Raw genomic sequence first — 26,753 nt, forward strand, 5'->3', positions numbered from 1 at the left:
GCCATTAAATAAAGTTGAGGAAATCGAAACCTATACAGTCTGAATGGAGAATGTTTTAGGTACGAACTGGTCCACGAGGGATACGAATGTATTGCCGGCTGCATACAATGCATTTGGACCGTAAAATAACACGACTCAATACCGCCATCTACCGGCCTTTGGGGCTACATTTCCTCCAGGTCTGAAGTGACGCTCGAGTTGTTGCGAGCGAATCGACTACCGGCAACATAAGTCACCTACCTATTCAGTTGCTGGTAAACCTTCTCAAGACTCCGATTCGGTCCGCACACATTCATTAAGAAAGTGTTTGTTTATTTGCAGCAGTGCTTTTGCGGTTTTGGTTTACCGTTGCTGTTTTTGTAGATACAGGCTCATTCTTTGAACATCCTTGAACTCTGAATAACTGTGGATTCGTCGCTTTGGTCCAAAATATGTCCTTTCATGCAAAATCCGGATATCAAGATCTTAAATTCAACCTACTCAAAGAAAAGTATGCAAACAATTTCAAGGAATGGCTGTTGATCCAGTCCTTCAAACGAATGCTTTTTAAGTTGTGTAAATGAGACATACGGACCACAAGATCTCAGACCCTTTACATAACCCCCGAGTGCAATAGGAATTTTACTCTTAGGTCAACTGCAATTATTTTGACATGGACAATGGATAATATAAGAATCGCAGTAAATGGTGTTTCTTATAACGAGGCAGCAGAGATCTACAAACCACATGCTGATCCGTTCACTGGTCCAATAACACACCTTGCACCTTGGAATTTCGCAGTTTTGGCTACCTTGATGTTTGTTGTAACATCTCTGTCTCTATTTGAAAATTTCACTGTTATGTTGGCCACTTACAAGTTCAAACAGCTGAGACAGCCCTTAAATTATATCATAGTTAATTTATCTGTTGCTGATTTCCTTGTGTCACTCACCGGTGGAACAATAAGTTTTCTAACAAATGCCAAAGGTTTTTTTTTTCTTGGAAATTGGGCTTGCGTATTGGAAGGTTTTGCTGTCACCTATTTCGGTAAGTTCAGCATGGATCATGGTAATGTATTTGAATAAGTAGCCTGGGATGCTGGTGAAACCGCACAGTTGCTGCAGGTGTCAGTGTTGGAGCTGTTTAGATTACCGAAATGTAGCAAGATAATAGCGTTTGAAAGTCAAAGACTGATTGGTTTCTTAAATATTTAGCAGACGCTCTTATCCAGAGCGACTTACAGTTAGTGAGTGCATACATTTTCATACTGGTCCCCCGTGGGAATAGAACCCACAACCCTGGCGTTGCAAGCGCCATGCTCTACCAACTGAGCTACTAAAGACACACAATACATAGCAGAAAGGAATCCATCCATCTTTTGTAGTGCATTTGGCAGTTCTTTCAAAGTAAATGTAAAATCTATAAGGTCCCTCAGTCAAGCAGTGAATTTCAAACACAGATTAAACCACAAAAACCAGGGAGGTTTTCCAATGCCTCGCAAAGGGCACCTATTGGTAGATGGTTAAACATTTCAAAAGCAGACATTGAATATCCCTTTGAGCATGGTGAATTTATTAATTACACTTTGTGTATCAATGCACCTAGTCACTACAAAGATACAGGCTTCCTTCCTAACTGAGTTGCGAGAGAAGAAGGACACCACTCAGGGATTTCACCATGAGGCCAATGGTGACTTTAAAACAGTTACAGAGTTTAATGACTGTGATAGGAGAAAACTGAGGATGGATCAACAACATTGTAGTTACTCCACAATACTAACCTAATTGAGATAGTGAAAAGAAGGAAGCCTGTACAGAATAAATATATTCCAAAACATGCATCCTGTTTGCAACAAGGCACTAAAGTAATACTGCAAAAAATGTGGCAAAGCAATTAATTTTTTGTCCTGAATACAAAGTCTTATGTTTGGGGCAAATGCAATACAACACATTACTGAGTACCACTCTCCATATTTTCAAGCATAGTGGTGGCTGCATCATGTTATGGGTATCTTGTAACTGTTAAGGACTTGGGAGTTCTTCAGGATAAAAAATTAACTGAATGGAGCTAAGCACAGGCAAAATCCTAGAGAAAAACCTGGTTCAGTCTGCTTTCCACCAGACACTGGGAGATGAATACACCTTTTATTTATATTTCACTAGGAAACGCTGGGCCAATTGTGCCCTGCCCTACAGGACTCCCAATCACAGCCAGTTGTGATACAGCCTGGAATCGAACCAGGGGGTCTGTAGTGACGCCTCAAGCACTGAGATGCAGTGCCTTAGACCGCTGCGTCACTCGGGAGCCCTTTCAGCAGGACAATATCCTAAAACACAAATCTACACTGGAGTTGCCTACCAAGAAGACAGTGAATGTTCCTGAGTGGCCGAGTTACAGTTTTGACTTAAACCTGCTTGAAAATATATGGCAAGAAAAATTTTTACAACCAATTTGACATGTTGCACAATCCAGGTGTGGAAAGCTCTTAGAGACTTACCCAGAAAGACTTACAGGTGTAATCGCTGCCAAAGGTTGAATACTTATCTAATCAACATATTATTATTGTTATTATTATTATTTTTTTTACAAATGTTAGAATTTTTCTTCCACTTTGACAATACAGAGAATTTTGTGTAGATCAAATGTTTTTTTTTGTTTTTTTTTTACAATTAAATACATTTTAATCCCACTTTCTAACACAACGAAATGTGGAAGAAGTCAAGGGGTGTGAATACTTTCTGAAGGTACTGTACATACTCTTAGAAAAAAAGGGCTACCTAGAACATTAAAATGTTCTTCCGCTGTCCCTGTAGTAAAACCAAAGCCTTTTTGGTTCCATGTAGAACCTTTTCACAAAAGGGTACTTTGAGTGTTCTACCTGGAACCAGAAAGGGTTCTCCTACAGGGACAGCCAAATATCCTTTTATGGTTGTAAAATATGTGTTGGTTACAATATCGAAGGACCATTAAAATAGATAAACTCAGGTGCTGGTTTCCAGGCCGGTAGTTACCACTACAGCAATGTCCGTCCAGAACAACGAGGAGACAGTATTTACAATTTAGGGGGGTTTAATGGACAGAAAGGATCCACATACACACACGCCACTCTTGAAACTGACATAGATTCTGGTTCTGTAAGGGAGATAATAAAAACTTAGACTCTAGCCCAGCAGAAGGAAAATATGCCTATCTGCCTACTAAATATGCTAGTGGACCAGTACTTCAACAACAGCAATACAGGAATGTCTACATATTATAAACACCATAGCATGAGCGATTTACATATACACAAAAGGAAATAGCTTATCACCTCAAATGACAAATGCTAACAAACGGCTAAACCTACTAGGCATGCTAACATACAGTACTAATGCATTCTTAGTGTAAATGCTAATGCTAGTGGCCGCGCGAGCTAGCCAACAAGCTCAACATAATTGGCAAAATACAACAACAGACAATACTTAGCAACAAAACCAACGGGACATAAAGATCTTAAAGCACTTATGTTTTAGATGCACGCACAATAAAATGTCAGACAACAAGGATATTTTTCACAAGAGGAAAAAGGTAGAGGGAGGGAAAAAGTAGTGCTTGTCAGGATGGAAAGCAATGTTATCTGATTTCTTCCCTGCCATGATAGGGATCCTACACGAATGAACCTGAAGTCTCGGGAATAGAGGATGCTGATTGGGTAATACAGTTGAAGTCTGAGGTTTACATACACCTTAGCCAAATACATTTAAACTCAGTTTTTCACAATTCCTGACATTTAATCCTAGTTAAAACTCCCTGTTTTAGGTCAGTTAGGATCACCACTTTATTTTAAGAATGTGAAATGTCAGAATAATAGTAGAGAGAATGATTTATTTAAGCTTTTATTACATTCATCACATTCCCAGTGGGTCAGAAGTTTACATACTCTCAATTAGTATTTGGTAGCATTGCCTTTAATTTGTTTAACTTGGGTCAAACGTTTCGGGTAGCCTTCCACAAGCTTCCCACAATAAGTTGGGTGAATTTTGGCCCATTCTTCCTGACAGAGCTGGTGTAACTGAGTCAGGTTTGTAGGCCTCCTTGCTCGCACACGCTTTTTCAGTTCTGCCCACACATTTTCTATAGGATTGAGGTCAGGGCTTGGTGATGGCCACTCCAATACCTTGACTTTGTTGTCCTTAAGCCATTTTGCCACAACTTTGGAAGTATGCTTGGTGTCATTGTTCATTTGGAAGACCCATTTGCGACCAAGCTTTAACTTCCTGACTGATGTCTTGAGATGTTGCTTCAATATATCCACATAATTTTCCTTCCTCATGATGCCATCTATTTTGTGAAGTGCACCAGTCCCACCTGCAGCAACGCACCCCCACAGCATGATGCTGCCACCCCCGTGCTTCACGGATGGGATGGTGTTCTTCGGCTTGCAAGCAACCCCCTTTTTGCTCCAAACATAATGATGGTCATTATGGCCAACAGTTCTATTTTTGTTTCATCACACCGGAGGTCATTTCTCCAAAAAGTACGATCTTTGTCCCCATGTGCAGTTGCAAACCGTAGTCTGGCTTTTTTATGGTGGTTTTGGAGCAATGGCTTATTCCTTGCTGAGCAGCCTTTCAGGTTATGTCGATATAGGGCTCGTTTTACTGTGGATATAGATACTTTTGTACCGGTTTCCTCCAGCATCGTCACAATGTCCTTTGCTGTTGTTCTGGGATTGATTTGCACTTCTCGCACCAAAGTACGTTCATCTCTAGGAGACAGAACGCGTCTCCGTCCTGAGCGGTATGACGGCTGCGTGGTCCCACGGTGTTTATACTTGCGTACTATTGTTTGTACAGATGAACGTGGTACCTTCAGGCGTTTGGAAATTGCTCCCAAGGATGAACCAGACTTGTGGAGGTCTACACATTTTTTTCTGTGGTCTTGGCTGATTTCATTTGATTTCCCCATGATGTCAAGCAAAGAGGCACTGCGTTTGAAGGTAGGCCTTGAAATACATCCACAGGTACACCTCCAATTGACTCAAATGATGTCAATTAGCCTAACAGAAGCTTCTAAAGCCATGACATCATTTTCTGGAATTTTCCAAGCTGTTTAAAAGCACAGTCAACTTAGTGTATGTAAACTTCTGACTCCACTGGAATTGTGATACAGTGAATTATAATTGAAATAATCTGTCTGTAAACAATTGTTGGAAAAATGTATTGTGTCATGCACAAAGTAGATGTCCTAACCGACTTGCCAAAACTATAGTTTGTTAACAAGAAATTTGTGGAGTGGTTGAAAAACGAGTTTTAATGACTCCAACCAATAGTAAGAGAAAAAGTATTTGATCCCCTGCTGATTTTGTAAGTTTGCCCACTGACAAAGACATGATCAGTCTGTAATTTTAATGGTAGGTTTATTTGAACAGTGAGAGACAGAATAACAACAACAAAATCCAGAAAAACGCATGTCAAAAATGTTATAAATTGATTTGCATTTTAATGAGGGAAATAATTATTTGACCCCTCTGCAAAACATGACTTAGTTCTTGGTGGCAAAACCCTTGTTGGCAATCACAGAGGTCAGACGTTTCTTGTAGTTGGCCACCAGGTTTGTACACATCTCAGAAGGGATTTTGTTCCACTCCTCTTTGCAGATCTTCTCCAAGACATTAAGGTTTCGAGGCTGACGTTTGGCAACTCAAACCTTCAGCTCCCTCCACAGATTTTCTATGGGACTAAGGTCTGGAGACTGGCTAGGCCACTCCAGGACCTTAATGTGCTTCTTCTTGAGCCACTCCTTTGTTGCCTTGGCCGTGTGTTTCGGGTCATTGTCATGCTGGAATACCCATCCACGACCCATTTTCAATGCCCTGGCTGAGGGAAGGAGGTTCTCACCCAAGATTTGACGGTACATGGCCCCGTCCATTGTCCCTTCGATGCGGTGAAGTTGTCCTGTCCCCTTAGCAGAAAAAAACCCCCAAAGCATAATGTTTCCACCTCCATGTTTGACGGTGGGGATGGTGTTCTTGGGGTCATAGGCAGCATTCCTCCTTCTCCAAACACGGCGAGTTGAGTTGATGGCAAAGAGCTCGATTTTGGTCTCATCTGACCACAACACTTTCACCCAGTTCTCCTCTGAATCATTCAGATGTTCATTGGCAAACTTCAGGCGACCCTGTATATGTGCTTTCTTGAGCAGGGGGACCTTGCGGGCGCTGCAGGATTTCAGTCCTTCACAGCGTAATATGTTACCAATTGTTTTCTTGGTGACTATGGTCCCAGCTGCCTTGAGATCATTGACAAGATCCTCCCGTGTAGTTCTGGGCTGATTCCTCACCGTTCTCATGATCATTGCAACTCCACGAGGTGAGATCTTGCATGGAGCCCCAGGCCGAGGGAGATTGACAGTTATTTTGTGTTTCTTCCATTTGCGAATAATAGCACCAACTGTTGTCACCTTCTCACCAAGCTGCTTGGCGATGGTCTTGTAGCCCATTCCAGCCTTGTGTAGGTCTACAATCTTGTCCCTGACATCCTTGGAGAGCTCTTTGGTCTTGGCCATGGTGGAGAGTTTGGAATCTGATTGATTGATTGCTTCTGTGGACAGGTGTCTTTTATACAGGTAACAAGCTAAGATTAGGAGCACTCCCTTTAAGAGTGTGCTCCTAATCTCAGCTCGTTACCTGTATAAAAGACACCTGGGAGCCAGAAATCTTTCTGATTGAGAGGGGGTCAAACACTTATTTCCCTCATTAAAATGCAAATCAATTTATAACATTTTTGACATGCGTTTTTCTGGATTTGTTTGTTGTTATTCTGTCTCTCACTGTTCAAATAAACCTACCATTAAAATTATAGACTGATCATTTATTTGTCAGTGGGCAAACGTACAAAATCAGCAGGGGATCAAATACTTTTTTCCCCTCACTGTAAGTGTATGTAAACATCCGACTTCAACTGTATAAGAATGACTGGCGTGACCTTGGCCAATAAGAAAACTAAAGGTGGTTAGTGTCTGAAGAATAGGAGACTAAAGCCCCGTTTCCACTGGCACATCAAATTAGGGCCAAATTTGAGCTAGCCCACCAAGGCCAGCCCAACCTGGGTTGACTTCAAAGTGCCAATGGAAACTGGGCTTCAGCTGCCTGACTAAACTAACCAGAAGGGAGTGCCAGAAAGCTGGCAGTTTTTACAATGGTTCTAGGTAGCCCATTTTATGTAGAGTGAAGTGTAGAATGGTAGTATTTAGCCAATTTTATGAAACGGGTTGTTTCGATCATGGATGCTGATTGGACGAGCATCATTCCAAGCGGTGCTGTATTCGCCAACACAGGCACACCTATGCTTGCTAACAGTTCCATCTGAATTATCACTGACCCTCCATAAGAATATCATCATGTTCAGGTTGCTGTCCGAATCATCTATTGTATTTATCTCAACTTACACATTATTTCCCCTTGCTTCTAGCCTAGTATTTAGTTTGGTAAAGCGGGGTTAACATAAGCGTGACTGAGTTAGCTGAAGTTGGCTAGCTAGCTAGCGACAAGAACGTTAGTCAGCCTGCCTAGCAACCATTTTTGCTAGAACGGACGACCAGTCCTTTTACGTAGCAACTATGCAAAAATTATTTAGTGTGTCTGTTGCAACATTACCAAAATAACTAACAACCAGATTTTTGTCCGGACTATATCTTTTGGTGGAAGAATGAAATTGTATGAATTTACTTATGAAGATAATGTTTTTAATGAAAATATGTCATTCATTGTTATTTTAATATGTTGGTAATCGTTATATTAAAATCAATAAGGCATGCAAGTCAGTGCTATGTGATGTATATAGTCACAGCCAAATTGGTAGATGTGTTTCTTCTGGGCCCTACAGAATGCCCTTTGCCTGTGTCTGTGTCTCCTCTAAGGGATTGTGGCTATGTGGTCCCTGGCAGTCCTGTCCTTCGAGCGCTTCTTTGTGATCTGCCGGCCTCTGGGGAATGTTCGTCTTAGGGGGAAGCATGCGGCGCTCGGCCTGCTGTTTGTCTGGACCTTCTCCTTCATCTGGACTATCCCTCCTGTGTTCGGCTGGTGCAGCTACACCGTCAGCAAGATCGGCACCACCTGCGAGCCAAACTGGTGAGAGGCAACAGAGAGGGAGCAGAGAGCACACATAAACATAGATGTACAGCAACCTCAACCTCCTGTTTGTATCATAAATGCACGCAGGCACAAAAGGGTCATTTTTGAATTGCAGTGGCATTTGGGCATGGCATTTTGTATTTGTATTTATTTAAATGTATTTGGGTAAATCTGCCCTTTCTTAATCAACAAATATGGTAGCTTCATTATTTTAATTTTTTTTGACTATTATGATAACATTGTGCCAACAGTCGCAGTAGGAACACCAATGACAGATTTTAGGTAATTTTGGATTTTCATCAACACTTTAAAAATAATTGACTAACATAATATCATAATCATTTTGTTCACAGTGTAATTTCCTTTCATTTAAATTAAAAATGCCATTTTTTTCTATAGACACACAATTATCAATGGAATCCTCAAATGTATGACATACTAAAAGGGTGTGATTAGCAAATTATTTTATTTAATATAGACCCCTCCCCCGATAAGAGTTTATCACAGGAGGAAATGCTCAAGGTCCGTGTATGTCTTTGTAAGAAGTGATTTTCAAGGCGGAAACACCAATGACATCAAACTAAGGGATATTATTTTACAATTCACTAGTACTTCATACAACTGGCCACTGAGTTGATCAGTGCATATGCCCAGCGTCCAAGTGCTGGCTGAGTTATTGGGGTGGAGAAGAACCCTAACTGTTTGTCCTTGGATGATGTTGGGCATGTCACATGCATGTGTGTCATAGTGGTATTTTGCTGTCAGCCCTTTGGCTTGTTTTCTTGGAATGACATTTTGTACCACTGCTTTCCATGGGTCTTCACCATCCATCACATCCTTTTTTAGGAGTGTTTTGGCCATTTTCACCGCTGATTCCGCTTTGGCTGTGATACGATGATGACGTCACATGTTTAAAGTCCCACTCATCAGCAAATGTTTGAAAGTCCATTCCGGAGAAGGGGGGGGCATTACCAGAAACAACAGTGTGGGAAACGCCATGTCTGCTGAACTGCTTTTTGCAGCATTCAATGATGGTGTCTGATGTGGTGTCAGTAAGCTCGTCGAGCTCCCAGTAGTCTGCGTAATAATCCACCGTGATGAGGTAGTTGCTTTTGTTGACTGTGAGTAAGTCCATCCCGATCTTGGACCATGGGAGGGGAGGGATTTGGTGGGGGATGAGTGTCTCCTTTTGTTGTCTCTTCTGGATGGTTGCAGGTTGCACATTTGCTAATAAAGATCTTTACGTCCTCCGTAATCCTTGGCCAGAAAACAGTCCAAATATCAGTCCATTTTCTGTGGTGAGCTCCTCTTTGTACGTCCAGAAATCTTTCAGTGTATGACTCACAGCCTGTTTGGTTCCAGGCCAGCCATTATTGATTTGTGCGTACAGAGCTTGAAACAGTGGGTCCTGGGAACAGTGTGCTTTGATTGACTCCACTGTCTTAGTTGAGATGTGACATCACTGGTGTGATCCACCTGTTCCAGGTCAGTTGTGGCTAGACCCATAGCGTAGACTGTGGCTGGTGTTTGCATTTGTCTGTGCTCTGTGGTTGATTGAGCTGTTCTGAACAGGAAGGCAGCTACATGTAGTTCTTTGCCTTGTTTGTATTGCACGTGGAGTTGGTATCTTTATAGCCTTAGCAACATTCTCTGCAGTCGCTTTGGTGCTGTGAGTAGGGATTTCTTGAAGATCGTCTCAAGCAGTTTGTGTTTGCTGTGTATTGTGATGAACTCTCTGCCATGCAGATACTGATCAAACTTGTCACATGCAAAAACAATGGAGAGGCATTCTTTCTTAATCTGTGCATATCTTTGTTCTGTCTGAGTCAATGTTCTGGAGGCAAATGCAACAGGTTATCCTTTCTGTAGAAAGGCTGCGCCCAAACCTGTCTCACTGGCATCACACTGCATTGTGACTTCATCATTCAGGTCTTAGTATTTGAGCACTGGGTGTTGTGTGACTAACTGTTTGATAGTCTCCACTGCTGCGTCATGCTGTGGTAGCCATGTCCATTCAATGTCCTTGTCAGTCAGTCTTCTGAGCGGCTCACACATCTCAGATAGGCGGGGCATGAATTTTGCAAGATAGTTCACAAACCCCAACAGCCGCTGTAGTGACTTGACGTCGGTCGGTTTATCCATGTTCTGAATGGCTGTTATTTTCTCTGGGTCAGGGCAAAGGCCCTCTGTGGTGAGAAGATGACCCATGTATGTCACACTAGGTAGCTTTAACCGGAGTTCCTTTTTGTTCAGCTTCAGGTTGACATCTCTTGCTCTCTGCAGGAGAGCTGTAAGGTTTCTGTCATGATCTGCCATCGCCTCTTCGTGTGTGTCACCACATCCATAGAGTAGAATGTAATCTGCGATCACACTCACTCCTTTTAGTCCCTGTAGTGCTTCACACTGTCTGCGTTGGTATTCTTCAGTGACTGGCTTGATTCCAAATGGCATTCTCAGCCATCTATACCTGCCTACAGGTGTCCAGAAAGTTGTTAGATAGCTGGTCACTTCATCAAGTTTGACTTGCCAATATCCATCTTTGGCATCGAGTACTGAGAATACCTTTGTGTTGGATATCTCTGGTAGAATCTCTTCTATTGTGGGCATCTGGAAGTGCGATCTCAGTAAGGCTTTATTGAGTGCACTGGGGTCCATGCATATTCGTAGTTTATCAGGTTTTTCAATGACAACCATGTTGCTGATCCACGGTGTTGGCTCTGTGACTTTCGTGATGATATCTGCATTGTCCATTGAATGTATGGCCTTTTTGATCCTTTCCTTCAGTTGAATAGGTATCCGTCTTGGTAGCTGCTGCACAGGCCGGGCTGCATTGTCTACTTCTAGGTGTAGCTCTCCAGGGAGGCAGCCAAGCCCATCGAACACGTCCTTGTACTTGGAGATGATCTCCTCAGTTGTCATGATGACCTCAGTGGATGTGGTGCTTGGGGTGTCGACATGATGTAACACATGGCTGTGGTTCACATGTAGTAGGCTGAGTCTTTCAAATGTGTCAGCTGACAGCAGAGGAAGCTGGGATGTCTCCATGACCTGAAATGTAATATGAAACATTTTCCATCATGTTCTGCTTTGAAATTGCATTCTCCTGTTGGCTTTATCAGTGTGCCGTCATATAGCTTGAGTGTAGCTTTGCTGGGTAGTAGAACTGGATTGCCGTCTTGCATGAGTCGCTGTAGGTCCCCATAGCTTATGACATTCACTGTTGATCCTGTGTCTAGTTTACATTTAATTGTATGGCTGGGGTCATATGTCAATGGCTCATCACTGAGTGGAGCTAGCTTAAGGTTAATGAACAATTTTTTCCCTTGTCTTCCACAGAATTAACCTGTGAGATGTACCACATTGCATCTGTTGTTTGGTCATCTGACTCATTATCTTCCTCTAATAGACTGAGTTGAGGTTTGTGTTGTGCTTGTTTACAAACTCTGGCAAAATGGTTTTGTTTTCCACATGCTTAACAGGTGACACCATATGCTGGGCATTTGGCTTTGGCATGTACTGACCCACAGTAATGACAGGGTAAGTCGTTTGGCATTCTATGTTTGTTATTATCCCCTGTAAACTCTGTCTGTTTACGACCATATGTTTGGCGTTTTGATTCTGAACGTCGCTCGGAGGTATAATGTACAGTCTCTGGTTCACCTCCACCAATTGTCCTGATTTGCATTTGTTCTTGTTCACTTGAACGACACGTCAATGGCTTTGTTCAGTGTGAGGTTGGGTTCTCTGAGCATACGCGCTCACACAGCTATATCTTTAGTGCCTATGACAAGCCTGTCACGGACTAGTTCCTCTCGTAATGCGCCACATTTACGTGTCTGCTAGCTTCCTCAGATTTGCAATGTACTGCTCTGATGTTTCACATTGACTTTGTTCACAAGCATTAAACATGTACCTCTCGTAGGTCATGTTCCTGGATGGCTCAAAGTGTTTCTGTAGCGCCTCTAATTTTTACTGGGTCAGTTCTCTGCTTCAGGCATATAAAGATTCTGCTGTAAGAGATGACATTTCTTTCTCATCACGGTTAGCAGAGTTGCTATAGCAGACTTTTGCTTCCTTTTCATCCAGACCGGTAGCTATCTCATAGTTTTCCCATTGTGCTCGAAAATGTTTCCAGTTGTTGTATGTATCGCCCTTCATGTCCATAGGCTCTGGTACCGGAATTACCGGGTAAGCCATTGTTGTCGTTGTTGTTATTATAATACTTTTTTTGTTGCTGGTTAGCTAGTTGGCACGTCCCTTCCTACTGTGCATTTATCCGTGTGTCGTTTTGATATTTTGATTCGTCAAGGATATACCTATTTGGTTCTGACTTCTGACACCATGTTTTGTATGGTGTTTATTCTATACAAGAGCAAGGTAATGCTGATTAGAAGGTCTTTACTTCAGGATCACTCTGTAGCATGCATACAGCTCCATTCAGTGCATAGTAAGTCATGCTGAACTTGGCTCACTAGGACTATATACTGTAGTATCACACTCAGATACACATAACAGCAGCGCCATCTATTGGCTTGGTGACATCTCGTAACAATTATATTTGTTATATATATTTTTATTTTAATAGCCTTCTTTGTTTTTATTGCCCTATACAATATATTACTTTCTAGCATTCAAAATAATAGATAGACATCTCTAAATCCTAAAAACACAGCACTACAACTCTACTCATTACTACTGGAACAAGCCAATTTGATTGCACTTAGTACTTTAAACAATGCATTAAGGTAACATTTTGCAGTATGAAGGAGTTGCATTATGGTTTGTCAATGACAAACAGTTCAATACTGTGTAAAATAAAACATGTATGATGTGTAACTATTTGTCATTTTAAAGTGTTTTTCATGGTTGCAAAGCCAAGGGATGCAAATGCCACCACAATTCAAGAGTGACTGTAATCCTCGCAAGGTGAGCTATTGAAAGGTATTGAAAACAAGGGTGTCAATTATTTTCACCCCTACCTTTTTGAGAATTAAATATATTTTTGTATTAGTATAAAATAATATAATTTTCAAATGTTTTGGAGCATACACTAAAGCTCAATATTTGAATTATTTATTTCATACAGTAATTTATTCTAATCTTTTTCAAGGGTGTCAATAATTTTGGACCCCACTGTATAGCATTTTGCAAATAAAATAAAAGTAATAGATTTTAAACAAACACGTCCATCATCGACAACCCCATGCCATGATTAGATAGTGAAAAAACACACCAATAACTTCTTTAAATAATAAAAGCTAATTTACCATTTCTGAAAGTGGATATATAGCATTTTGGAATTAAACTCTTCATATACTGTAACTACTAGCTAGAAGTTAAGACTAAGCCTTGTGTGTGTAACTTAGTTGATGGCACCTTGCGAAGTTATCTCAACTTCACAATGGAAAAATACTTTCAAGTCAAGGAGTCAAGATTATTTGACCCTAAGGGGTGTGCTCCTTCTAGAGATCATGGTAATGTTGTTAAGCATTGCTAATCAAAGGGAAGCAGGTAGGGGGGCTGACAAGCACTGCCTCTGGTCCATTGAGAGAGCCATCGCTAAGGCAGTGAAATACAGTCAACAATGCAATTATAAGCCACATTCAAGGATATACATGATATATCAGTGTCCTAACTTGTCACTCTGCGAAAACATTTGGGTCTGTCAGAAAACATTTTAGTTGGGTGCATCTCCCTAAACTCAACTTCAGATTTTGTCCAAAACAGTCTAGAGTCTGTCTCTGGTTCTGTGAGAATGAATCCCCAGCTTGCCGCCTTTGATAGCGGTAGCAGTTATTATAATGGAAATTACACAATTAGGCTTCCGTCAACTGGCCCCTGGGACCCCAAATATGTGTCCCATAGATTTGCTTCAGCTGTAGAATTCCCACTTTAATTGCAGCTCAAATGAGGCACAAAACAGAATAAGCCTATCTGACAGGTCCAATACAACCCTTCTCCTCTGTCAACATTATGTCACACACTTTTATGGTGTCCTTAAAGGCTGAATCTACAGTTGAAACAATAACCAAGGCACCCCGCCTCTGTTTTGGTAAAAAGCTGAGGGATGGGCCTGGATAAATGTAGCCACTCTCAGATTAATACACAGAGCTATGGATGCAGGGACTGACCATCCATAATATCAATATTATTGTTTTAACCATGTTTTGAGGCTATACAGTGTTTGTTTACATTTACAATGTTTACAAACATTGGGGGAAAACTAAGCTCATGAGGCATTTATAAGTTAATAATGGGTATACACTGAGTGTACAAAACATTAAAGACACCTGCTCTTTCCATGACATAGACTGACCAGGTGAATCCAGGTGAAAGCTATGATCCCTTATTGATGTCAGGAAGGTGTCCTTAATGTTTTGTACACTCAGTGTATATAATCAATTCATAAGGATGTATATGGATGTAGCAACTACAGATTGCCCCTTTAAAGTAGCAGTTAACTTTAAAAAGAAAAGTTTTTGTTTGTTTTCGACATCCCTAGGGTGTTGTCATTTTTACAAACCATTTTTACATTTGTTAGCTGGCTCCAAAAATGCTTGTCAGGAGATGCTGGACATATGCTATATAACCAACTTATACTTTTAAAAACAGTTTGAAAATAAGCTTAAACTTGAAAAGAGTGAACTATCCCTTTAAATACAGACTAAGCCATAAGGCTGGGCCATGTAGCAAATGCTGGAAATGTCATTCAAATGTTTATGTTCTACTTTCCTCAGGTACTCCAACAACATTTCAAATCACACCTACATAATCACCTTCTTTGTGACCTGCTTTATAATGCCCCTGGGGGTGATAATCTACTGCTATGGGAAACTCCTACAGAAGCTGAGGAAGGTCAGTTCCCATTTATAAAATACTGGAACTATTGGGAGAGGATGCAACTGAACCAAAGTAGTCATTGGCCAGGCTTGTAATGTCTAGTAATTACATCCTGTTCAGCTCTTAAAGTCTTTAAATAAACTCACACAGCAGACTTTCTAGCTCAATAACCGAAGGTGTTTGTTGTCACGTCAACCCTAAGGTGTCCCATGCCAGGCTGGCTAACGCCAAGAAACCGGAGCGTCAGGTGACCCGCATGGTGGTGGTGATGATTGTGGCTTTCATGGTGGGCTGGACGCCCTACGCAGCCTTCTCCATCATTGTCACAGCCTGTCCCACCATCTACCTGGACCCCAGACTGGCTGCCGCACCCGCTTTCTTCTCCAAGACGGCTGCAGTCTACAACCCAGTCATCTACGTCTTCATGAACAAACAGGTATCTCACTCTTTTCCTCCTGAACGCATTGCTACTTATGATATTCTCTGGCTTATTCATTTCACTTGAAGCTAATAGAGTATGGATATGTGATATTGCTGTTATTATTGTTGTCCAACGGTTTAGAGGTAAATGTATATCTAAATGTATATCTCTCTTTCAATGAGCAGATGAGCCAGAGAAATCAAGAACCGCTGTGATAATAATTAATTAATTTGTAGAGCGCATTTCCCATGCTCAATGCACAGGATACCTTTTTATAATTGCAAAATGAACTGGTACTTGCCTGCGTATCGAGGAGCTAATGCATTTTTAAAGCAGACATTTATTCATACACCATACAATATTTAAGGACAGGCTAACACCCAAAAACAACAGACTGAAAAAGAACTGTCAGCTGAGTTTTCCTCTAAGGCTTTCATTGGAAGGGTTAAAAAGGGATCATATCTGTAATTATGAAGTGTAATTGACACACATCAACACCATCATCTCAGACACCCTGGACCCACTCCAATTCGCATACCGCCCCAACAGATCCACAGATGACGCAATCTCAATTGCACTTCACACTGCTCTCTCCCACCTGGACAAGAGGGGAAATAACTGCATATACATATGTGATAATGCAGTTCAATGACTACAGCTCAGCATTCAACACCATAGTCCCCTCCAAGCCCATCACCAAGCTCAGGTCCCTGGGACTGAACACCTCCCTCTGCAACTGGATCCTGGTCTTCCTGATGGGCTGGCCCCAGGTGGTGAGGGTAGGCAACAACACCTCTGCCACGCTGACCCTCAACATGGGGCCCATCAGAGATGTGTGCTTAGTCCCCTCCTGTACTCCCTATTCACCCACGACTGCGTGGCCACGCACGACTCCAAAACCATAATCAAGTTTGCTGAGGACACAACGGTGGTAGGCCTGATCACAGACGGTGATGAGACAGCCTACAGGGAGAAGATCAGAGACCTGGCAGTGTGGTGCCAAGGACCAAGGAGCTGATCGTGGACTATAGGAAAAAGGGGGGAGAGCACGCCCCCATCCACATCGACGGGGCTGTAGTGGAGCAGGTCGAGAGCGAAAAGTTCCTTGGCATCCACATCCCTAAGGACTTAACATGGTCCACACACACCCGCACAGTCGTGAAGAGGGCATGACAGCGCCTCTTCCCCCTCAGGAGGCTGAAAATATGTGGCATGGGCCCTCGGATCCTCAAAAAGTTATACAGCTGCACCATCGAGCGCATCTTGACTGGCTGCATCACCGCTTGGAATGGCAAATGCACCGCCCTTTACCACAAAGCGCTACAGAGGTTGGTGTGGACAGCCCAGTACATCACTGGGGCTGAGCTACCTGCCATCCAGGACCTCTATATCAGGCGGTGTCAAAGGCCCGAATTGCCAAAGAGTTCAGCCACCCAAGCCATAGACTGTTCACTCTGCTACCGTCCAGCAAATGGTACCAAAGCATCGGCTCTCTGACCAACAGGCTCCGGAACAGCTTCTCCCCCCAAGCCAAATTAACATTCGGTGCCTGCTAAATAATTTTCTTTGCAGGCACCCAATGTTGCCAAGAGTAGCTAAGAACGGGAAACCAGATGCTTTTAGAGAAAATATAATTCAAAATAACACTCACAGATAAAACACTCACAGAAAGAAATGAGCAATTCCAAAAAATACAAATTCCAAGGTCTCTGCACTTTCTCACTTGGCTTTTACAAACAAGGCTATCAGTCGAACTAACCCTGGTATGCATTTCTGTAGGCACATTGATTAAATGAGGCCTGGTTTCTCCTTGAAAGCACCAACCTGTGTATGAAGGCAGTTACAAAGCCACCATTAATTTGGTCAATCATAGCCATTAAAGAATAGTTTTATATTTTGTACCAAATCTCTATTTTTGATGTAAATGGCAGTTACAACGCCACAAATCATGTGCATGCTTTCTCGTTCTATTTGTGGTGATACTGATGGTGTCTCAGGACTGAAGGCTTCTACAGCGACCAAAAAATAGTATTCTCCCCTCTCTCCCCCTCTCCTGACTGAGCCTTGTTGTGAAGGCAATTAGAGAACGTTGGCTACAGTGCAATCCCAGCCAGAGTCGTATCTTTCTCTGGTCCCAGCACAACTTTCACTGCACACAAGCAGCTACTGCACTGAGAAAGGGGTTGTTGAAGAGGAATGCTAGACACAGTACACTCTGTGCCTCACACTCTGCTAGCATTACATCCTGTGTACTCGGCCATGTGGCAAAATGAAATACATTTTCTTAGAAGAATGCAGGTACATCCTGCTATGTGCCATATCATAATAAATGCCATTTAGCAGACACTTTTTTTCAAAGTGACTTAGTCATTGTGCATACATTTTACATATGGGTGGTCTCGGGAATCAAACCCACTATACTGGCGTTGCAAGAGCCATGCTCTTCCAACTGAGCTATACAGGTCCACTGTACCACTCACCAAAGCTCTTCTGACACACACTTCTGCTTTGTGATTGTAATGGCAATTGGCATTCATGTCCAGTGCACAGAAATATGGGAAATTAATTGTGTCCTCCATGTAGCTGAGAAATGTGAAAGTTTTATGATGGTTGCCTTCTTCATTTTATAGAACCTTCTAGCCTCCAGAATAGCCGTTCAATTGGACGGAAAAAGCGTTGTGGACGTTCTCGGTTATGGTGCTCAAGCTATTTTGTTGACTGTGAACACATTCTCATTTACAGCAACGACCTGGGGAATAGTTACATGGGGAGGAGTGGGGATGAATGAGCCAATTGGAAGCTGGGGATGATTAGGTGGCCATTATGGTATGAGGGCCAGATTGGGAATTTAGCTAGGACACCAGGGTTAACACCCCTACGATAAGTGCCATGGGATCTTTAGTGACCACAGAGAGTCAGGACACCCGTTTAATGTCCCATCCAAAAGACGGCACCCTTACAGGGCAATTTCCCCAATCACTGCTCTGGGGCATTGGGACATTTATTTTTAGACCAGAAGAAAACGTGCCTCCTACTGGCCTGCCAACACCACTTCCAGCAGCATCTGGTCTCCAATCCAGGGACTGTCCAGGACCAACCCTGCTTAGCTTCAGAGGCAAGCCAGCAGTGGGATGCAGGGTGGTATGCTGCTGGCAGATGAAGCTATTCATATTCTTATTTCATGAGTTTAAGGACCAGACATTGAAAAGGGTTTAGAATATTTATTGAGGAAATTGAATGGATGTGAGAATAAGGATTCAGGAGAGGAATGAGAATGGACCGGATTAATCCAAGCGCTGCAGATGAAGGATCTGGGGGGTGGACTCTAGAGTTTGGCTTGGAATTTCAGGGAGACATCATCATCAGGCCATGGTAAATAGGCTGCTGTGGTGATGGCAATCCCCAAAAAGAGATATCCAAGTAAGTCATACCCTGGAGAGGAAGTGAGAGGTTCTGGACTGCATGTGCTGAATGGTTGCTAATATATTTGAGGTAGTACAGGCATATGGACAAGATGCCCATGGAATGACCCAACCTTAGACACCAGGAGAGCTAGTAGAAGTGATAGTGGCAAGTAAAACACTCCATTGAAGGAAGAAAACCTTGAGAGGAACCAGGCTCAGCTGGGGAGCCAATCCTCTTTTGTCTGGTTGGGTAGGATTCAGTGCTTGAGGTATATGGTATCGTGAAATGAGGCAGGGACTGGAAGACTGTGCTTGAGTAAATGCAGGTTCTGAGAGATGTTGCGGGCTGTTGTCAGAGGAATGATAGGCTTGAGAGGACCAGCGTCCAAGGAGATGTACTGTGTCTGGGATGCCGTGTCAAGATGCTATGGATGCAGCTCCGATGCGGAAGTCGTGTCCGGAGAATTGGTCAGCAGGATAGCCGTACATGGATAGTTTGTCTCAGATGGGAATGGAACCATTGGTGAGGCGATGGAACCAGATTTAGTAATGAATAGTGGATTGGATGGAGAGGCATGTTGAGATTGTTTGAGCTGTAGAAAGTACAATAGGTGAGTGGGTCGTAAGGGCTGTGGGTAGTTGAAGACTTGAACAGAAGCAGTTGGTTCAATGATCTAGGAGAGGGTCTCAGCTAGTAAGACCAGGGGCCGAACTGGCATGTAACTGGCTGAGCTGGCTGGGATATGGGAGTTCATTGCTGGTAGGGATGGAAGGTGAGACACTGCGGGATCAGCAGGACCGGAGGTGAAGAGAGAAGTCTTCACTGGCAGAGAAAGAGGGTGAGCCGCCGCCGGAGTGTCGAAGGGAATCGTAGTAACCGGTCGTTGGAGCTAGGGAGAAGATGGCCGAAGGAAGGGGGGGCAGAGCGGAGCTGCAAGCAGAGGCAGTAAGGGGGATGCATCAGGGGCCACTTGCGTCGGGCAGACAGGATGCAGGCAGGGTGGGATGGACAATCTCAAAGGTTGCAGGCGATGGACAGCCGGTGGGCGAAGAGGCTACAGTACAGCTATCAAGAGCGCCCGAATAGGTGCTGACATTCTACTGCAGCAGCCTGGAGGCAGTGACAGCCGAAAACAGGCAATGGCAGTTGTAGGTAGTTGGACCACCAAAACGAGCGGTCAGATCCATAACGATGGAGTGGTAGTCATCCAACTCCTAGTGGCGAGAAGGGTGAGCCGAGCAGATGACGTCTCTGTAGTACAAGAAGGCCAAGGATGGCGAGGTGGGGAGAGAGGTAGTCACTGGCAGAGAGAGGGGCCAGAGGAACCTTGTAGGATCTGCTGGTGAAGCGAAGAACAGACTTGATGCGAATTGAAGTGGAGTGTGTTGAGTGGAGGAAGAGCCATGACGGCCATCGAGAGGGAATGGTGAGCCTGGAGGGCAGGGCTACGCTGTGACCAGCAGTGAGAACTGGAACATCGAGGCAATCGGCTCACTGAACTGAGAGAAGGTCACAGCTGTGAGGAACATGGGCCGGGCCACAGCTGGAGCAATCAATTTATTTATAAAGCCCTTTTTATATCAGCAGATGTCACAAAGTGCTTACAGTATACAGAAACACAGCCTAAAACCCCAAAGAGCAAGCAATGCAGATGTAGAAGCACGGTGGATAGGAAAAACTCCATAGAAAGGCAGGAACCTAGGAAGAAACCAGGCTCTGAGGGGTGGCCAGCCCTCTCCTGGCTGTGACGGTGGAGATTATAAGAGTACATGGCCATGAAGGCTAGATTGTTCTTCAAGTTGTTCAAACATTCATAGATGACCAGCAGGGTCAAATAATAATCACAGTGGTTATAGAGGGTGCAACAGGTCAGCACCTCAGGAGGAAGTTGGCTTTTCATAGCCGAGCATTCAGAGGTCGAGACAGCAGGTGCGGTAGAGAGCGAGAGAGAGAGAAAGGGAGAGAGAGGGTCGAAACAGCAGGTCCGGGATAAGGTAGCAGGTCCGGTGAACAGGTCAGGCTTCCATAGCCACAGACAGAACAGCAGAAACTGTGTCGGCAGCATGACCAGGTGGACTGGGACAGCCAGGAGTCGTCAGGCCAGGTAGACCTGAGGCATGGTCCTAGGGCTCAGGTCCTCCGGGAGAGGAGACTGAGAGAAAGAGAGATGGGAGAATTAGAGGGAGCATACTTAAGATCACACAGGATAGCAGATAAAACAGAATAAATACACCAGATAGGACAGACTGACCAGTAGGTACCACTAGTGTACACTGTGTTGATCAAGGCCTCGAGTAATGGACCTATTTTCAACAATTGTCTGGAAAGCCTCAATGCTTCAGGAAGGTTTGTTTCCCCATCACTAACAAACAGAGTAGAGGTTAGTGAACGAGACCTGACAGGAGCAAATTGCGACAAAAGATTACAATTAACATGAAATTAGTAGCAGCTGGTGCTTGTTGAGTTGCTAGGGAGCTGAGTTCAAGGCAACTAGTTAAAGTGGTTGCATTCAAGTCTGGTCCTCTTTCCTGCATTTTAGTTAATTCTTAACACCATTACGTTGACACATTTTTGACCTAAGTGCCATAGTTGCTTTCTTGTTGTCCTAGCTTGGAACATCATCAAACAAACACAAAATCAAAAGAAATCAGCCAAGACCTCAGAAAAAAAATGTCTGGTTCATCCTTGGGAGCAATTTCCAAACGCCTGAAGGTACCATGTTCATCTGTACAAACAATAGTACGCAAGTATAAACACCATGGGACCACGCAGCCGTCATACCGCTCAGGAAGGAGACGCGTTCTGTCTCCTAGAGATGAGCGTACTTTGGTGCGAAAAGTGCAAATCAATCCCAGAACAACAGCAAAGGACCTTGTGAAGATGCTGGAGGAAACAGGTACAAAAGTATCTATATCCACAGTAAAACGAGTCCTATATCGACATAACCTGAAAGGCCGCTCAGCAAGGAAGAAGCCACTGCTCCAAAACTGCCATAAAAAAGCCAGACTACGGTTTGCAACTGCAGATGGGGACAAAGATCGTACTTTTTGGAGAAATGTCCTCTGGTCTGATTAAACAAAAATAGAACTGTTTGGTCATAATGACCATCGTTATGTTTGGAGGAAAAAGGGGGTTGCTTGCAAGCCGAAGAACACCATCCCAACCGTGAAGCACGGGGGTGGCAGCATCATGCTGTGGGGGTGCTTTGCTGCAGGAGGGACTGGTGCACTTCACAAAATAGATGGCATCATGAGGAAGGAAAAGTATTGGATATATTGAAGCAACATCTCAAGACATCAGTCAGGAAGTTAAAGCTTGGTCACAAATGGGTCTTCTAAATGGACAATGACCCCAAGCAAACTTCCAAAGTCAAGGTATTGGAGTGGCCATCACAAAGCCCTGACCTCAATCCTATAGAAAATGTGTGGGCAGAACTGAAAAAGCATGTGCGAGCAAGGAGGCCTACAAACCTGACTCAGATACACCAGCTCTGTCAGGAGGAATGGGCCAAAATTCACCCAACGTATTGTGGGAAGCTTGTGGAAGGCTACCCGAAACGTTTGACCCAAGTTAAACAATTTAAAGGCAATGCTACCAAATACTAATTAAGTGTATGTAAACTTCTGATCCACTGGGAATTTGATGAAATAAATAAAATATGAAATAAATCATTCTCTCTACTATTATTCTGACATTTCACATTCTTAAAATAAAGTGGTGATCGTAACTGACCTAAGACAGGGACTTTTTACTAGGATTAAATGTCAGGAAATTTGAAAAACTGAATTTAAATGTATTTGCCTAAGGTGTATGTGAACTTCCGACTTCAACTGTAGGACAGACACTTCAAAACCGTATTCTTTATGATTAGTTTTTTGAGCCATTTAGGAATGTGTTATTCAATGCATTTCAATGTGCTATAGTAGTAAAGGCCCAATTAAAAAAAATACAAATATATTTTTGATACCTAAAGGGGTCCTAAAATTCCAAATCAAATAGCTAAATGTTCCATGGTTTGACCATCTTAAAACAATTCCATATGTTAGCTTAGTAGCCCTCCCCCCCAACGGCTTATACTTTTAGAGTTTAAATGGATTCTCTGCTAAAGCCTTCAAGATTTCAAGGTCAGTGGACAAAACACTGTCTAAAGTGAACATCCATTTGAGAATTGCATGTCAATATAGACAAGGAATCAATCGGATCGCGGGTCGTAGCCAATGCAGCTTGAAAGGCAATGTTCCCACATTTCGCGGAGATTGCTTTCATGGTAAACACTGCATATGACGGCTCAATCTGAAATTGCCTTTAAAAGCAGCATTTAATTGAACATAATGCGATTTGTATTTGTATTTATTATGGATCCCCATTAGCTGCTGCCAAGGCATGAAGTCAATCTCTCCTCTCCTCTCTATTTAATTGAATCGCGGCCATAGTTTTTCTTTTCAGCAGCCTTTGGAAAGTAAAGAGACAGCACTATAAAAGTAACTTGTTTGAATGTGAGAAGCAGTAGCTTGGACTTGGTGTTGAAATGGAAAGGTCAATAGTGGCACGGGTCATGCTTGATTTTGCTGGGGGAGATGCATTGAGGGTTTTCCTGGAATCTGCTTTTGTGCCAGAAAAAGCTCACAAAAAGGTCAGTCACGTAACAGTTTTATCTGCAAGGTAATGTGGAAATGAATACAATTTAGATAACATTTTTTAGGGTACATATGAAATATTTAAAATTGGCCAAATAATATATTTTACCATAATGATTTAATGAATTTTAGATACATTCCAACATACAGTATCTCACAAAAGTGACTACACCCCTCACATTTTTGTAAATATTTGAGGATATCTTTTCATGTGACAACACTGAAGAAATGACACTTTGCTACAATGTAAAGTAGTGAGTGTACAGCTTGTATAACCGTGTACATTTGCTGTCCCCTCAAAATAACACAACACACAGCCATTAATGTCTAAATCTCTGGCAACAAAAGTGAGTACACCGCTAAGTGAAAATGTCCAAATTGGGCCCAAAGTGTCAATATTTTGTGTGGCCACCATCATTTTCCAGCACTGCCTTAACCCTCTTGGGCATGGAGTTCACCAGAGCTTCACAGGTTGCCACTGGAGTCTTCTTCCACTCCTCCATGACAACATCACGGAACTGGTGGATGTTAGAGACCTTGCACTCCTCCACCTTCCGTTTGAGGATGCCCCAAAGATGCTCAATAGGGTTTAGGTCTGGAGACATGCTTGGCCAGTCCATCACCTTTACCCTCAGCTTCTTTAGCAAGGGAGGGGATCATGCTCTGCTTCAGTATGTCACAGTACATGTTGGCATTCATGGTTCCCTCAATGAACTGTAGCTCCCCAGTGCCGGCAGCACTCATGCATCTCTAGTGGCACAGCTAGCACTGCGATGCAGTGCCTTAGACTATTGCGCCACTCGGGAGGCCTCACCTGGTTGTCGCCACACACGCTTGACACCATCTGAACCAAATAAGTTTATCTTGGTCTCATCAGACCACAGGACATGGTTCCAGTAATCCATGTCCTTAGTCTGCTTGTCTTCAGCAAACTGTTTGCGGGCTTTCTTGTGCATCATCTTTAGAAGAGGCTTCCTTCTGGGATGACAGCCATGCAGACCAATTTGATGCAGTGTCCGGCGTATGGTCTGAGCACTGACAGGCTGACCCCCCACCCCTTCAACCTCTGCAGCAATGCTTGCAGCACTCATACGTCTATTTCCCAAAGACATCCTCTGGATATGACGCTGAGCACGTGCACTCAACTTATTTGGTCGACCATGGCGAGGCCTGTTCTGAGTGGAACCTGTCCTGTTAAACCGCTGTATGGTCTTGGCCACCCTGCTGCAGCTCAGTTTCAGGGTCTTGGCAATCTTCTTATAGCCCAAGACATCTTTATGTAGAGCAACAATTCTTTTTTTCAAAAATTTCTATAGTACTATAGAGTGGGAAAGCGGCCGTGCATTTTGACAATTAATAGACACTGCAGTAAATAAAACCTAATAAAAACATCTGTCTCGTCCAGAACTTGAGTCTATGCAGATCAGTGCCCCACAGCCAATCAGAGCTACAGTAGGCCTTTATGCAAATAAGCAATTTGCCACATGGGCCTGCCATCATTCACTTTGAACTGGACTGTGTGTTTACAGGCAGTAGCAACAACTCGACTTTAGATCACATTCGCCAAAAGCCACAAAATACACCTGAATGGATTTCTGAAAATATGTAAATACCACGGGAGTCCTCTTACATTTGGAAACTTTACAGTCCTATTGATCAAACAACCATGAAAAGGTAGGCTCTCTCTCCCTCAGTTATGCACATCAACAACAACAAGATCAACAACTAATGCAAGCCAGAGCAAGATGAGCTCAAATCAAACAGGGAACATTAGATTATCCCTTTCAAACTTGTTCAGTTAGTTGGCCGTCAAAATTGCAAGTGATGGGGAATAGTAGCCTGCTCGTCATTCTGCAGCTTGCCTGCCAATGCATGCTTGTCCCAACCCACGTTTTGACAACTGAATGAGAATTTGCCTGCCTGCCTGCCCGCCCATTTGATCAATGCCAAATACATTTGATTGACAACTAGCTAAGGGTGCGTTCATAAATCGCCTCCAGTGTGTCAGAGTGCGCTCCGGGTCGTTCGTAAATTCAGAGCATTGTAAGATTGTCGGTTCCTAAATTCAAAGCATTTCGCTCTCCTAGCGTTCAGAGCACACACTGCACGATTGACACTGGACGCTCTGGCCGAGGAGTAGGGTTGATCCGAGTGTTCCTCACAACGGCAGTCAAGTACACAAGCTAACTGGCTAAAGTTGGCTAGCTTGCTTGCTACTTCCAGACACAAATGAGAGAACACTTCACTCTGACCATTTTACCTGCCCTAGAAGAGCTGGTTAGGCTGTTTACGTGTTATCTAGCGTGTTCGTGACTGTTACTTTTTTTGCCTACATTTACATGACACTGGTCATATTCAGCGGGTGTTGCGCAATTGTAAATTAATCAGTTATCATGCGCTCTGGCACACTCAGATGAGAGTACTCTGAAATCAGAGTACATAGCCAGAGTGAATTTACGAACGCAAGAGATATCCTAACTGGATAACAGTCGTTCAAGTTCAGCATAGCTAACTAGCTAGCTAGCAAAGCGATTACATTTTTCTGACACCTGCATTCAGCTGTTGCCACCGAAAAACGATATGAGGGGAAAAAGTCAGTCACTCACCCACTCTTCCAATCACATGACATCCTCCCAGCTGCTAGTTAGCTAATACTAGGCTCTGGGTTTGTAGCTTGCTAAATAAAGAGCTACATTAATAGATACGCTAGCCTATTAGCCACGTTATGACTGACTTGTGATCATTGCCCTTGCTAGTTTGAATGTATTCTGCCAACAATACCTTACTGTACGTCGTGGAATTTTGAGTCAAATATAACCTATTTTTAAAACCTCTTATTAAGTTAGTTTTAGAGCATAAACTGGGAATTTGATATTTTTGACTGATGTTATGATTGTCTGTTTGTTTCATATCTGCAAAGTAGTTAAAACACTGTCAGTTCCACTTTAAATATAATTTATGCACCAATTTCCAATAAGAATTAAGTTGGTAAAAGTGCCAAAATGTTGCATTTTAACACGTCCCTCCATGCACCCTCTGTGACTTCTATGAATATTTTAACCCACTAACCCACAAAAATACTCCATTATTTCACCATTATTGTAACGCCCTAGTTATTTTGTTGTTTTGACAAAGTTATTTCTGAACATTATTATTTATTGCACGTGATTAGTGATTCATTTTACGTCTCTTTCAAATGAAACATTGAACATTTAATAGTTAAATCATAGTGTAAAAGCAGGTGAGCTGGTTCTACTTCTTTTGGCAATTTTTTTGTGTTTTGTGGTGAAAAACTGAGTGGCTCTAGCATAACACGTCAACCCTGTTACCCATAGATAGACAGGCTAGAAATGTATAT

At 42.9% G+C, this 26,753-nt stretch overlaps 1 protein-coding gene across 1 annotated transcript in view; it reads left to right on the top strand.

Annotated features, from left to right (window-relative positions):
- Nucleotides 1-659: 659 nt before the first annotated feature.
- The window catches only part of LOC311126921 (vertebrate ancient opsin-like), a gene marked incomplete at both ends in the record, with an annotated part of 42,659 nt that continues 16,565 nt past the window's right edge, over nucleotides 660-26,753 (top strand). The window contains 4 exons of the mRNA XM_084158628.1: nucleotides 660-1,026; nucleotides 7,879-8,089; nucleotides 14,830-14,947; nucleotides 15,135-15,368. Of these exons, the coding sequence (XP_084014754.1) occupies nucleotides 660-1,026; nucleotides 7,879-8,089; nucleotides 14,830-14,947; nucleotides 15,135-15,368 (930 nt within the window). The remainder of the gene's footprint in view (nucleotides 1,027-7,878; nucleotides 8,090-14,829; nucleotides 14,948-15,134; nucleotides 15,369-26,753) is intronic.

This window comes from Coregonus lavaretus, assembly GCF_964263955.1.
Source record: "Coregonus lavaretus genome assembly, chromosome: 1".
Lineage (NCBI taxonomy): Eukaryota > Metazoa > Chordata > Actinopteri > Salmoniformes > Salmonidae > Coregonus > Coregonus lavaretus.